Source organism: Phyllopteryx taeniolatus, chromosome 14, assembly GCF_024500385.1.
Source record: "Phyllopteryx taeniolatus isolate TA_2022b chromosome 14, UOR_Ptae_1.2, whole genome shotgun sequence".
NCBI lineage: Eukaryota > Metazoa > Chordata > Actinopteri > Syngnathiformes > Syngnathidae > Phyllopteryx > Phyllopteryx taeniolatus.
The window spans coordinates 1471455-1486728 of NC_084515.1; the positions used below are offsets into that span (position 1 = coordinate 1471455).

Here is a 15274-nt window from a genome sequence, read left to right on the forward strand (position 1 = left end):
GAAAGAGTACCACAGATGCATTATTTGCCTTGAGGATGTTGATGGAAAAGTACAGAGAAGGACAGAAGGAGCTACATTGTGTCTTTGTAGATCTAGAGAAAGCCTATCACAGAGTACCCAGAGAGGAACTGTGGTACTGCATGCGGAGGGCTGGAGTGGCAGAGAAGTATGTTAGAATAATATAGGACATGTACGAGGGCAGCAGAACAGCGGTGAGGTGTGCTGTAGGTGTAACAGACGAATTTAAGGTGGCGGTGGGACTGCATCAGGGATCAGCCCTGAGCCCCTTACTGTTTGCAGTGGTGATGGATAGGCTGACAGATGAGGTCAAACTGGAATCCCCGTGGACCATGATGTTTGCAGATGACATTGTGATCTGCAGTGAAAGCAGGGAGCAGGTGGAGGAACAGTTCGAAAGATGTAAGCATGCACTGGAAAGCAGAGAAATGAAGATTAGCCGAAGTAAGACAGAATATATGTGCATGAATGAGAGGGGTGGTGGGGGAAGAGTGAGACTACAGGGAGAAGAGATAGCAAGGGTGGAGGACTTTAAATACTTGGGGTCAACCGTCCAGAGCAATGGTGAGTGTGGTCAGGAAGTGAAGAAACGGATCCAACCAGGTTGGAACAGGTGGAGGAACCTGTCAGGTGTGTTATGTGACAGAAGAGTCTCTGCTAGGATGAAGGGCAAAGTTTATAAAACAGTGGTGAGGCCAGCCATGATGTACGGATTAGAGACAGTGGCACTGAAGAGACAACAGGAAGCAGAGCTGGAGGTGGCGGAAATGAAGATGTTGAGGTTCGCTCTCGGAGTGACCAGGTTGGATAAAATTAGAAATGAGCTCATCAGAGGGACAGCCATTGTTCGATGTTTTGGAGACAAATTTAGAGAGAGCAGACTTCGATGGTTTGGACACGTCCAGAGGAGAAATAGTGAGTATATTGGTAGAAGGATGATGAGGATGGAGCGGCCAGGCAAGAGAGCGAGAGGAAGACCAAAGAGAAGGTTGATGGATGTCGTGAGGGAGGACATGAGGGCAGTTGGTGTTCGAGAGGAGGATGCAGGAGATAAGCTTATATGGAAAAGGATGACGCGCTGTGGTGACCCCTAAAGGGACAAGCCGAAAGGACAAGAAGAATATTTAGTCATGATACCCGCCACCATGCACAATAGAAATAAACACATATAGAAATAATTCATAAAGTAAAAAAAAAGTCCAGTGCATACTTGGTCGGACGGACGCATGTACATGTCATATAATTAATACAATGGCTCATTGCTTCTCATCCTCTGAGAAATTGTCCACAAAGTCAAAAATGTCCATGGAACGCTCGGTCACATGCATGCTTGCAATATACACGTAATGAATTGCCATTATTGTCACTGTATAGCAGCCTACGAAATTTACAAGCATCTCTCCTGCAAGGTGTCTTAAAAAATACATATAAGTAAAACAATATATCCATCCATCCATTTTCTGAGATGCTTCTCCTCACTAGGGTCGCGGGCGTGCTGGAACCCATCTCAGCTATCATCGGGCAGGAGGCGGGGTACACCCTGAACTGGTTGCTAGCCAATCGCAGGGCACATACAAACAAACAACCATTCGCACTCACATTCACACCTACGAGCAATTTAGAGTTGTCAATTAACCTACCATGCATGTTTTTGGGATGTGGGAGGAAACCGGACTGCCCAGAGAAAACCCATGCAGGCACGGGGAGAATATGTAAACTCCACACAGGCGGGGCCGGGGATTGAACTGTGAGGCAGACGCTCTAACCAGTCATCCACCGTGCCTGACTAAAACAATATAATACAATGTAATATAACTAATGTGATGCTTTGGCTCACTAACTACTCATACCTCAGTGCACAATACAAATAAACACAACAACCTGAAATAATGCACAGAGTCATAACAGTCCATGACACATTCAGTCACATGCACTCACGACGTACATGTCATGATTAAGGCAATGGCCCCTCACCATAATGTCTTCCACCTTGCACAATAGAAATAAACAAAACAACTAGAAATAATCCACAAAGTTTAAAAAGTCCATGACACGCTTAGTCATGCATGGACACAAGCGTGTGCACAATCAACGTGGTATGATTAATGCAATTGCTCCTCTCACCGGGTATTCATGATAACAACCAACATCCACAATAGAAATGAACAGAATGACTAGAAATAATCCACAAAGTACAAAAAAGTCAATGACACATTCAGTCACATGACGTACGTCATGATTACTGCAATCACTCCTCTTGCCAGTGATTCATGATAAACGGCACCTTGCACCATAGAAATGAACAGCAAACATCCATCCATCCATCCATTTTCAACACCGCTTATCCTGGTTAGGGTCACAGGACGCTGGAGCCTATCCCAGCTGACTTCGGGCGAAAGGCGGACTACACCCTGAACTGGTCGCCAGTCAGTCACAGGGCACATATAGACACGGACAACCATTCGCACTCACATTCACACCGTCACTGAGTGGGAACTGAACCCACGCTGCCCGCACCAAAGTCAGGCGAGTGTACCACTACACCATCAGTGACTGAACAGCAAACAACTAGAAATAATCTATACATCCATTTTCCATACCACTTCTCACTAGGGTCGTGGGCATGGTGGAGCCTATCCCAGCTGACTCTGGGCGAGAGGCGGGGTACACCCTGAACTGGTTGCCAGCCAATCGCAGGGCACATACAAACAAACAACAATTCGCACTCATAGTCACATCTACGGGCAATTTAGAGTCTCCAATTAATGCATGTTTTTGGGATGTGGGAGGAAACCGGAGTCCCCGGAGAAAATCCATGCAGGCACGGGGAGAACATGCAAACTCCACACAGGCGGGGCCAGAGATTGAACCCCGGTCCTCAGAACTGTGAGGCAGACGCTCTAACCAGTCGTACACCGTGCCGCTACATTGCTAAATACTGTACATATAATTACTCAAGAAAAATGAACGAGAACACATAGTTCACTCAGGTAAGCGCCGCCGTGGAAGCTCAGCGCATACTTGACATAGCTGGTGTGAGGAATGTGTGAGTTGTTTCCCTTGATGAGCTGCGTTCATGGTCCTCGGGTGACTTGATCTTTGAGGTCTGCTCCGCATTAAAAACCATATGGTGCTTATTTTTCTTTCCGAGCATACCTGGCGCCCCCCACTCACCTCACATGCAATCAGGAATTGGTGGTGGTGGTGGTGGAGGGGCGGACACCTGATCCCCTTTTCCACAGCTCCCCATTCTTTTCCGATAGACATCTTCTTTTGGAACGATAATGGATTTTGGGGGATTACTTCGCCACAGTTATGCAAAGTGCTACAAACTATAAAAAGCACAGGTGGCGCAATGAAGTCACATCTTTTGATGTGCCATTTGTGGGGTTACGTTGAACGCTGTGGGCTGTATTATTGGCCAAATAGCACACACGTTCAAGAATCTTTTTTTTTAAATGAGCCATTGAGAAATACAGAGGGCTAACTCCAATTTTGCCATTGTAAAATCTGAGGAAAGATGAAATTTCTGTAAAAAAAAAAAAAAAAGTATCCAGTAACAAGTAATCGTTGCCATGTAAATCACTAAGCTATAAATCGCCCAGATTTTATTGCAGCTGTAAAACCTCTCTCAATTGCTTGCAAAATGACATAAAAGGATTTAGCCCACTCTAGTTCTCACTAGCTCCAATGGTGTCCAGCACAAGATGGCAGAGAAATCTGAGGTTAAAGTTCAAATTAGTACATGGTCCTTGTTGCCTCTCTGGCTGATTGTGGACGTCAAGAAGAAACTAAACTGTAGCAGTTTGAATTATTTTTACAAAACACAGAGAAATGCACCTGTGAGTTTTTGGCCCTTTCATTTTCTGTGTTACTGCCATATTTATGCTTAATTAACAGCTGTTTGATAGTTTAAAATAACCACAATAAAAATGCTAATTTATGCTTGCCTGTCTGTGGCGTTTCTCATTGTATGTTAGGATCAAACATTTTTTTGCGGAATGAAAAAAAACTTGCCTTTTTCAAGAATCAAGTTGTATTTTTTTTAGATCTTTTTTTTTTTTAAAGAAGGTGGAATGTCACAACATTAAACTGTGTTTAAAAAAAACTGGCTGAAATGAGTTTCCTCCGCAGGGTGTCCGGGCTCTCCCTTAGAGATAGGGTGAGAAGCTCGGTCATCCATGAGGATCTCAGAGTAGAGCCGCTGCTCCTCCGCATCGAGAAGAGCCAGATGAGGTGGCTGGGGCATCTGATTCAGATGCCTCCCGGAAACCTCCCTGGTGAGGTGTTCCGGGCACGTCCCACCGCAAGGAGACCCCGGGGACGACCCAGGACACATTGGAGAGACTACATCCTTCGGCTGGCCTGGGAACGCCTCGGGATCCCCCCGGAAGAGCTGGATGAAGTGGCTGGGGAGAGGGAAATCTGGGCATCCCTGCTAAAGCTACTGCCCCCGCGACCCGACCTTGGATAAGCGGTAGAAAATGGATGGATGGATGGATTAAGTGGTATTTTTCTTTTGAAAAAACATTCTTAAGGAAATAAAATCATGTATTCTTTTAAAAAATAAAGTAGTAGTTTTACAAGAATAGTCTTTTTTGAGAATAATGTTTTTGTGAGAAGAAAGCCAAGAATAAGGTAAAGAAAAAACAGAATCTTACTAGAATACATTTGTATTATTTCAAGAATAAAGTCCTCATCCTATCAGAGTAATATATATATATATATATATATAAGTCATATTTGTGTTTAAATGCTGGGATCGGAGAAATCTATAAATGAGCTACATTGCTGTTTCAGAATCAGGTCTAATAGTTGCTGTCCATTTATTTAAGATTTTATGGCTAAGATAAAATGCGGTGGATTTATATCTTAGTGATTTCTATGCCAATGATTACAGAAATTGTGAATTTCCTCAGATTTTAACATTTTTCCAATTAAAAAAATAGTTTAGTTGGAATTGTTAATGATGTTAAATAATCATGATTAATGAATTAATTCATTAAAATTAATCCAATAATATTCCTATATTGGGAAATTATGATGTATCTTAAAAGTTTAAAAGGTTTAGTGCAACAGTGGTCTGAGTAGAAAAAAAAAAAGTAATTTTCATGAAAGATAATGCTTGGGGTGTCATTGAGGCAAATAACATAACAGAACATAAACTAACCAATCTGGAAGACTCTAAAGAGGCAAAAAAAATAAATAAATAAAATTATTTGCGCAGAAAAACGTATTTACACCGCTCAAGTATATGTTGATGTACAAATTTAAGATTAAAATTAAATTTGCCTCATTTTTTTGATTTTTTTTGTTCTGGCCTCCAATTTGAGGCAGGCCCACCTGCACCTGCACCTGATGCCTGCTTCAAGCTGCACCACATGAATAGCATCCTCCGCTTTAAGCACTCATTCTGGAAAAGAATTGACTAAAATCATTGTCTGTTTCACATAATTTTTCACTATTACAGACATCTAAAGCTAATCCAAAATGCATCCTCCAGGAAAATATTAAGTACAATATTTTTCTGGTTTTATTGGTCATTTCTGAATTTGAAGTTAGTTCATTCTGTGTTGTGACATAATCCTTAACAGCGCTCCGTCGCTTAATACATTTAACATTAACATCAGTAAACTAATTAGATAATTGTAGCTGCGTTTCCTAATTAATACAAAATCTACTAGCGGATCAGCTCTTGTCGTCGATGTTACGTGTGCTTCGCGGTTCTGCTGGGACCACAACCAGGGCCCCTGCAGCACCTCAACGTGAAAATACAAAAGACTAGCGCAACAAATACCACACTGGCTGATCTGATGAGCAAAAAGATAAGACAATAGAGGATGTCCGCTCCAGAGGTGGGTAGAGTGGCCAAACATTGATCTCAAGTAAGATGACTGCTACTTGACAATAATGTGAATCAAGTAAAAGTAAAAAGTAGTCCTCCAAAAAAATTACTTGCGTAAGAGTAAAAAGTATGCAGTGAAATTATTACTCAAGTACTGAATAAATAGTGAGTAACTTCTCTCTTTTTTTTTTTTTTACCACAGCATGAACATCAATAATAAAAATACAAAATAATAGTGAGTAACTTCAATTTTTTTTTTTACCACAGCATGAAGAAAAAATAAATAAAAAATGAAATGTGAATCTACAAATTCTGATGTTGCTGTGTCTGTATGCACAGTCAAAACTACAAAAAAATACCCCCCACGCGCAGGAAAAATTCATCAGATTTATACGATTTACGCAAATGGCCTATTTTGAGTTGAAAACGGCGAATTTGCCAACCTAAACGAGCTTCACATGCACACGGGCGAGTTTTTTTTTTCAGTCGGTTTGTGTACAAGATCTCTGTTTTGCACACGTCAACGTGTGCGTCTCTCATATATGGCGGTGAGCAACGTGAACAGCACTCACTTACTTGGTCAGTCAGCTAAATATAGTCATGAGACGCCAGTGTGCTCTTATCTTAATTATTTCCAGACCTCAGCCCAACACAAACACAACACACACGCGCACAACGAGCGAATGAAAATACCACAATGACATTTACATGATTACATGGATGCCATTTAACAAGACAGCAATGCCAAAACAACATCACATTCATTACAATACTAATGATACGCTTAACATTTTCTACCTTTTTCACAAAAAGTAATAGATTTTTTTTGGGGAAAATGTTTTTCAAGAATAAAGACCTTTTTGAAAATAAAATTGTATTTCTTTTTGAGGAAAAAAATTGACTATGAGAAAAATGTATTTTTCAAGATAAAAAGTCACAATTTCATGAGGAAAAATAATTGTATTAGAGGAAAAAGGGCATCGTGTTAGAGTAAAATAGGGAATTTTATCATGAATCAGATTCAAAAATACAATCTTATTAGTATTTTAACAAATAAAAACTCATTTTTTCCCAGAAAAAAAACTTTAACAGAATAAAATCTCCTTCTCTTCAACAAAAAAAATTCTGAATTCATGTTAGCATACATATTATTTCTGCAGTCGGAGTTTGTCCTTTTTTGTGGCAGAACCAAACCAGACTGTGAACACAGGACTGATTCGATGACTGCTGTGTAGAACTGCCTCAAGAACTGTGGCAGGCCGTGCTTCCTCAGAAGCCGCAGGAAGTACATCCTCTGGTGGGCCTTTTTGAGGATGGAGTTGATGTTGAACTCCCACTTTAGGTCCTGAGAGACTGTAATTCCCAGGAACTTGAATGTCTCGACGTTTAACACTAGGCAGTTGGACAGCATGAGGGGCAGCTGTGACGAAGGATGCCTCCTGAAATCCACGATCATATCGACAGTCTTGAGCGTGTTCAGCTCCAGGTTGTGTCGGCCGCACCCCAGCTGCAGCCGCTCCACTTCCTGTCGCTACGCAGACTCGTCATGATGATGAGGCCGTTAACTGTGGTGTCGTCTGCGAACTTCAGGAGTTTGACAGCCAGGTGTGTTGAGGTGCAGTCGTTCGTCTAGGGTGGAAAGAGCAGTGGAGAGAGACACATCCTTGGGGCACGGTGCTGGTGGTGCGTGTCGATGAGGTAGTGTCCCCTAGCCTCACCTGCTGTCTACTACCCATCAGGAAGCTGTGAAATCACTGTCAGATGGCAGGCGAGACGCTATGCTGGAGAAGCTTGGAGGAGAGGAGTTCAGGGATGATGGTGTTGTACGCAGAGCTGAAGTCCACGAACACAATCCTCACATAGGTCCCCACGCCATAGAGGTGTTCTAGAATGAATTGCAGTCCCATCTTGATTGCGTCATCCACAGACCTGTTTGCTCAGTAGGCAAACTGCAGGGAGTACAGCAGGGGACCTGTGACGCTCTTGAGGTGGTCCGTTCAAAGGACTTCATGACCACAGATATCAGGGTGACAGGCCTGTACTCATTCAGACCCAAGATTGCAGGTTTCTTGGGGACTGGGATGATGATGGAGTGTTTGAAACAGGATGGGACCTCGCAGTTCCAGAGATCTATTGAAGATCTGTGTGAAGACTGGAACGAGATGGTCCATGCAGACTTTGAGGCAGGATGGGGACACAAGGTCTGGGCCTGGCGCTTTGTTGATATTTTGTTGTAAGTGTAAATCTCAGGAGAATAAAGCTGTACGTTTCAGGAAAAATTACATTTTATGTGACTAGTCATGGCGGCCGACTGGTAAGAGCGTCAGCCTCACAGTTCTGAGGATCCGGGTTCAATCCCCGGCCCCGCCTGTGTGGAGTTTGCATGTTCTCCCCGTGCCTGCGTGGGTTTTCTCCGGGCACTCCGGTTTCCTCCCACATCCCCAAAAACATGCATGAATTGGAGACTCTAAATTGCCCGTAGGCATGACTGTGAGTGCGAATGGTTGTTTGTTTGTATGTGCCCTGCGATTGGCTGGCAACCAGTTCAGGGTGTACCCCGCCTCCTGCCCGATGACAGCTGGGATAGGCTCCAGCACGCCCGCGACCCTAGTGAGGAGAAGCGGCTCAGAAAATGGATGGATGGGTGACTAGTCATCTTCTTTCAAGAATGAAGTTTTTGTCAGCCAGACTATAATGTTATGAGAAGTCTGGTTTCTGAGCTGAAACTGGCATAATGTTATGACAAATATATATATTTTTTTCAACAATAAAGTCAAAACCTATGTAAAGTCATAAACGTGACAACAGTCATTTTTCAAGAATAAATTTGTTGATTTTTCATTACGCTGCATTTATTATTTGTGATTACCAAAGTTTAATCGTAAAAATATATATTTTTTTTTAAATACAAAAAATAAGGCACAAAGAGGCATTACAATCTTATATGGAATGAAACTGGTATTGCACATCATATTTTTGGGGGGAGAAAGACAATCTTGCACGGACAATTCATTATTTTGTCTGAGAATAAAGTTGTAATCTTGGAATTTTTCTTAAGAATAAATTCATGACATTGCTAGATAAAGTTTTCTCTTTTTGAGAAAAAAGTCACATTCTACTGAGAATGAAGCAAGAACAAGAAAATCTGAATCTTACCAGAATAGAAATTTTCTGAGTCAAAGTCGCAATCTTGCGTTCAATTTTGTATGCAGTTTGTAGTTACTACTAATGTTGAATTGTAAAAATATTCAAATCTTCTGCTCATACAATAAAATAGTGTTGAATCATGACAGAGTTTTTCTGAAAAATCACAAAATAAAAAGCACGCATTCTCATCGAATATGATGCCTTCAATGACCACGAATAATTTTGGGACGATTTAGCGTCGTTCAGTTTACAACTTGGCTTTGGTGTTGGCCTGTCGGCAGCTCAGCTGGCGTCTGAAGAAATCCTCCACCTTCCTCCAGGCCAACACCTCCGCGCGACTGTGGGCTCGGGGCTCGCCACCCCACAGGATGGGTACGCGCAGGAACCCGTGCAGACCCGAGTGGCAGTGCGGCCCGTAGGGTGGCTCCAGGAGGTGCCCGGCCCGCGGGTAGCACACCGTCTCCACGTTCTCCTTCCCAGCACGTCTGAGTCGGTCGAGAAGAAAAATTCATTTATTCATATTCCGTTCCGTTTATCCTCACTAGGGTCGCGGCCTTGCTGGAGCCTATCCCAGCTGACTATGGGCGAGAGGCAGGGTACACCCTGAACTGTTTGCCAGCCAATCGCAGGGCACATGGAAACAAACCACTATTCGCACTCACATTCACAACTACGCGCAATTTAGAGTTTTCAATTAACCTACCCTGTATGTTTTTGGGATGTGGGAGAAAACCGGAGTACCTGGAGAAAAACCACACAGGCACGGGGAGAACATGCAAACTCCACACAGGTGGGGCCGGGGAATGAACCCCAGTCCTCAGAACTGTGAGGCAGATGTGCTAACCAGTCGGTGACCGTGCCGCCAAGAAAAATTCTAGTCGTTTTTTTTTTTGTCGAGAAAAAGGTTGAATTCTTGTGAGAAAGTATTTTTTTTTAGAATTAAACCATAGCCTTGAGAGAATCATAATTTTATGAAAAAAGTCCTTTAGCAAAACAAAACAAAAAGTTGGAATCTTAAGGGAATTTAGTCATTTTTTTGCAAAAAGAAAAATTTCATTTTCTTTTGTCAAGAAAAAAAGTAAAAAAAAGAATATGAAAAAGCCTTTACGAGAAAAAAGCCTCTTTTTTTTTTTTTTTTTGCCAAAAAGTAACAATTGACCAGAATGCTGTTCTAAACAAACGTCATAGAGAAAATAGTTTATTTCAAGGAAAAATGGCATAACATTATACAAATAATGTAAAATGTCCTGGGATTGGCTGGCGACCAGTTGAGGGTGTACCCCACCTCTCGCCCGAAGATAGCTGGGATAGGCTCCAGCACGCCCGCGACCCTAGTGAAGAGAAGTGGTACCGACAATGGATGGATGGATATTAAAAAAGAAAAATTGAAATGTCACACAGCCATAAGTATTCAGACCCTTTGATGTGAAACTCATATTTAACTTGGGTGCTGTCCTTTTTTTTCCTGTCAATATGGGGTGCTGTGTGTACATTAATGAGGGAAAAAATGAACTTAAATGATTTTAGCAAATGGCTGCAATATAACAAAGAGTGAAACATTTAACGGGGTCTGAATACTTTCTGTACCCACTGTGTGTGTGTGTGTGTGTGTGTGTATGTTTTTATGTGTCTGTGCGTGTGTGTATCGCCCATCCCAAAAACATGCATCGTAGGTTGATTGAAGACTCTAAATTGCCCATAGGTGTGAATGGTTGTTTGTTTCTATTTGCCATGCGATTGGCGGGTGACCAGTTAAGGGTGTATCCTGCCTCACGTCCGCTCTTGTGACCCTAATGAGGATAAGCAGTACAGAAAATAAATGAATGAATTACTATATAATATATATAAAATATAAGAATAAAGTGGTGTTTTTTCCCAGAGAATGAAGTCTTTTTTGGGCGAGGAATTTCAGAATCTTACCAGAATAAATACATATATAAATTCATAATCTTTAGATAGAGTGTTGCTGTACTTTCTCGATAAAAAGATGAAAGGCTTCTTTTATCAAGGAAAAAGGGCATGTCACAAGATTAATGTAATGTTATGAGAATAATCATTTTTTAACAAAAAATGTTGGAATCTTATGAGAATTTCTTTTTTTATGGTTTGAGAGAGAAAGAAAAATAAACGGAATCTTCCAAGAGTAAAGCTTTTTTTTTTTTTTATAAATATAATCAGCTTGAGATAATAATGTTGTAATTTTTCAGTTAAAAAAATCATATTACCAGAAATAAATTTCATTTTTTCCCCCAAGAAAAAAAATTATGTTAAGAGAATAGTGTGACAATATTCTGAAAATAGTCAGATTTTCTTTCATGAAAAAAAAGCTCAGAAATTGTTAAATATATTATAGAAGTTATCATTTATTTGCTTAGCTTGCATTAGTATAATGGACAATTTTAGATGTTTCGCCTTCAAAAAGAAGACTCAGCATCATCCGATGGAAGGGCGCCTGGACCAAGGACGTGATCGGATGTGGTCGGGTCGTGACAGGTGTTGGTCCAATATTATGTGTTGTGTCTTATTGCTTAGAATATTATCAAATATTTTGTGTTGTGTCTTATTACTTAGAATATTATCAAATATTTTGTGTTGTGTCTTATTACTTAGAATATTATCAAATATTTTGTGTTGTGTCTTATTACTTAGAATATTATCAAATATTTTGTGTTGTGTCTTATTACTTAGAATATTATCAAATATTTTGTGTTGTGTCTTATTACTTAGAATATTATCAAATATTTTGTGTTGTGTCTTATTGCTTAGAACATTATGATTTGTAAATCCCTCCTATTTCAAATAAACGCCCTCCTCATGAGAAAAAGAAACCAGCGTCTTCATTCCTTTTGTGTCTATTATAATGTTGGGTAAGATAAATCTAACAGAAATTTAAGGGAATAAAGTCATATTTATTTAGATAAAAAGTCCCACTGTGACAAGAATAAAAATGCATCTTGTCAGAATCTTGCAGGAATAAAGTCGTATTTCTTTAGTATTTTTTGCTAGAATTCAGTGCGATTTTTTTATTTTAGATAAAAATCACAACCTTATCAAGAATAATGTTAGACTTTCTCTGGAAAATAATAGTATCCATCCATCCATCCATTTTCTGAGCCGCTTCTCCTCACTGGGGTCGCGGGCGTGCTGGAGCCTATCCCAGCTATCATCGGGCAGGAGGCGGGGTACACCCTGAACTGGTTGCCAGCCAATCGCAGAGCAAAAAATAGTAATTAAGAGTAATTGCCTGAGTCGCGCCACCATGCTCTCCATGTAGGTCCGGCAGTCGTAGTTGAGGTCGTCCTCGGCAGCCAGGAAGAGGAAGTGGGCGCTGGCGTTCTCCACAGGGATCCGGCTGGTCCGGTTCTCTTCACCGTCGGGGTCACTGGTGCAAAATTTGACGATGCTGGCGCCGTCGGAGGTGGGTATGATCTTGGTCAGGTCCGCGGTCAAGGGGGAGAGGATCTGTCGGCCCCGGTAGTGCAGAGGGGCTCCGATGTTGGCGCTGCAGGCGTTGATCCAGACCACCGCACGCACGCCGGGCACGAAGGATGCCAAGGATAGGGCGATGTCGCCCGCTTTGGAACGCCCGATCACACCCAGCCCGTCACTGCCCACCTGGAAGCATAATATTTAAAAAAAAAAATACAAATAAAAAATGAGCATGTACCAGCAAATACCAACGCCATTATTTTTGACAGCATACAGAAATGTTAGACAGGGTTAGGTTTTCTAATCAGGGTTTCAAAACAGGGTGAGGGTTTCACTTTACGGTTTCAAACCTCGGTTGGGGATTCAAATTAGGATTAGGAGTCTTGATTCCCGGTGTGCTCACTTTGGGGTGCTGCTGTAAGACGCGCAGAGCCTCCTCCAAGTAGTCGAGCTCCAAGTGCTTGACGTTGGCGGTCTTGTCGTAGAGCGCGGGCACGCTCAGGACCACAAAGTCTTTGTTGGACAACAGGCTGCCTCGCTTCTCGGACGCAAAGGTGGACAAATCCAGCACGCCCGGGAACGGACCTTCACCTGAGGTGGGCCACATCAAATCAAAGCATGCCGTACAGTTAGACTTTCAAGCGTTGGTTACGTCTTCAAATTATGGTTTCAAAACAGGATTAGGATTTCGAGCAGTTTGTAGGGTTTCAAGACAAGATTAGGGGTTCAAATTGGGGTTTCAAACTACGATTTGTTTTTCAAATTAGGGTTTCAAATTAAAGTTTGAAGCCAAGGTAAATTTCAAATTAGGAACGCATTATGTTCGGCACGGTGGCCCGACTGGTTAGAGCGTCAGCCTCACAATTCTGAGGACCGGGGTTCAATCCCCGACCCCGCCTGTGTGGAGTTTGCATGTTCTCCCCGTGCCTGCGTGGGTTTTCTCCGGGCAATCCGGTTTCCTCCCACATCCCAAAAACATGCATGAATTGGAGACTCTAAATTGCCCGTAGGTGTGAATGTGAGTGCGGATGGTTGTTTGTTTGTATGTGCCCTGCGATTGGCTGGCAACCAGTTCAGGGTGTAGCCCGCCTCCTGCCCAATGATAGCTGGGATAGGCTCCAGCAGGCCCGCGACCCTATTGAGGAGAAGCAGCTCAGAAAATGGATGGCTGGAAAGCATTATGGTTTCAAGTTAGGGCTTCAAATTAGGTTTTCAATCTTGGGTTAGGGTTTCAAAATAGGGTTAGGGTTCCAATACAGGATTAGAGTTTCAATTTAGGGCTTCAAATTAGGATTTGATGCCTAGGTTAGGGTTTCAAGTATTGGTTAGGGTTTCCAAGTAGGACTTCATTTTGGTTGGGGTTTTAAATGAAGAAGCCTGGTCCTAACCTGGCGGTGTGAACAACACTGCACTACACTTCCCGAGGTCAATGACCTCCCGCGTGACGCCCTCCCCCATCAGGACCCTCTCGTTGGTGGCCTCTGCTAGGGCGCCTCCCCGCTCCTCCTCCTCCACGTCCACGCCGTCGTGCACTGAGAACCTGACCACATGAGGACTCAGCGCCTTATTCCAATGGAAATACTTGTGGGGGACAGCTGCCCGCATAGACCACAGCAGGCCCATGGGCTCCACCCCCTCGTAGGTGCCGCACAGAGCGGCGTCCCGGCACAGGTCCAGCTCCCCGCCGCCGTCCGCCCGATAGATGGCCGCCGAGCGGAAGACCACCCCCCGCTCGTCGGTGGCTCGGGCCCTCATGGTGACAACCTGCCCGGACCCCAGACCGGCCACCTTGACATGGATGGGGTCGTCGAAAAGGCAGCGTGTGCTCGGGAGAAGATGGAGGTGCACTTGAGGGAACATGCTGCACTGAAAGGGAGCAAGAGAGGAAGCATCAGTCACTACAGTGGTCAGCTATTTAAAAAAAAGTAGTTTTATGTATGATGTCAGAGTTGTGCATCAGACACTACAATGGTCAGCTTTTCAAAAGTTGTGAGTCACTACATTTCACAACTTTATAAAAGTGACACATCAGTCACTACAGTGGAAAGCTATCCGGAAGCCGTTTTCTTCTACATTGACGAGATGGCCGACATATGCCATATAACAAAGCAGTTTTTGAACAGCTGTCTGATACTACAAGTCCCAGATTGCATTGCAGCACCATACTCCACCACTACGGTGGACTGGAAGGGCCAAAACAGAAAAGAACCTACGCCGTGCCATCTTAGAAAAAATAACGTTTTCAAATGCACATTTACAAACACACGGCCCGAATGTGACAATCGGCATTACGATAAAATCCGAAGTTAGGGCTAAGTATTTAGTCTAATTCGTCTGTCACAAAATGTTACTTTTACGTGAGGGAAAAAGTGCACCTTGCACCGTGTTTGAGCTACTGGGTTCAGACGCTGTGCCAACACGAAGCTGCAGTTGAAGGGCAAGCAAAAACAAAATAACAAAACTATTAAATACAAGCCCGTATCGCTTCTGTCCCCTTTTTCTCAGCTAAATAAATAAAACTGAATGCAAATATATTTGCATTCACGTGAAAGAGCACTGATTTGAAAAGACAAAAACAAACTCACTTCGAAGTGCGGAAAGTTGGGTCACGTCGGTGTTTTCTCTCGTAAAGGCGTCGTTAAAGTTCATAAGTGTCGCTGCAGGCTGCGTTTGTGTCCATTTTCTATGCAAGATCAAACCGTGTGTGATTTAACAGGTAAGTTTACTTTGGCTCAACCTTCGGAGCAGGGAACGCTCAGTCGCGCATGCGCACAACAAAAACGCTTGAACTACCAGGGTTTTGCCAGAAGCGCAGATAATCATTACAATTGGGAA

General features: G+C 42.7%; 1 protein-coding gene across 3 annotated transcripts; it reads right to left on the reverse strand.

Annotated features, from left to right (window-relative positions):
- Positions 1-6477: 6477 nt before the first annotated feature.
- LOC133489287 (acyl-coenzyme A thioesterase 2, mitochondrial-like) lies at positions 6478-15225 on the reverse strand. Of its 3 annotated transcripts, XR_009791856.1 has the most exons (6): positions 15025-15224; positions 13828-14305; positions 12843-13030; positions 12255-12625; positions 7582-9495; positions 6478-7492 (listed from the first exon to the last, which is right to left on the reverse strand). XR_009791856.1 is itself a non-coding variant. In XM_061798215.1 (5 exons), the coding sequence occupies exons 2-5, from the start codon at positions 14297-14299 to the stop codon at positions 9258-9260; spliced, it is 1269 nt and encodes a 422-aa protein (XP_061654199.1). In that variant the 5' UTR covers positions 14300-14305; positions 15025-15224; the 3' UTR covers positions 6478-9257. The 3 variants fall into 3 exon arrangements, 2 of the variants coding, with proteins under 2 accessions (XP_061654199.1, XP_061654200.1); XM_061798215.1 differs by having other exon boundaries at positions 6478-9495; XM_061798216.1 differs by lacking the exons at positions 6478-7492; positions 7582-9495 and adding an exon at positions 10193-10341 and having other exon boundaries at positions 15025-15225.
- Between the last annotated feature and the right edge of the window lie 49 nt (positions 15226-15274).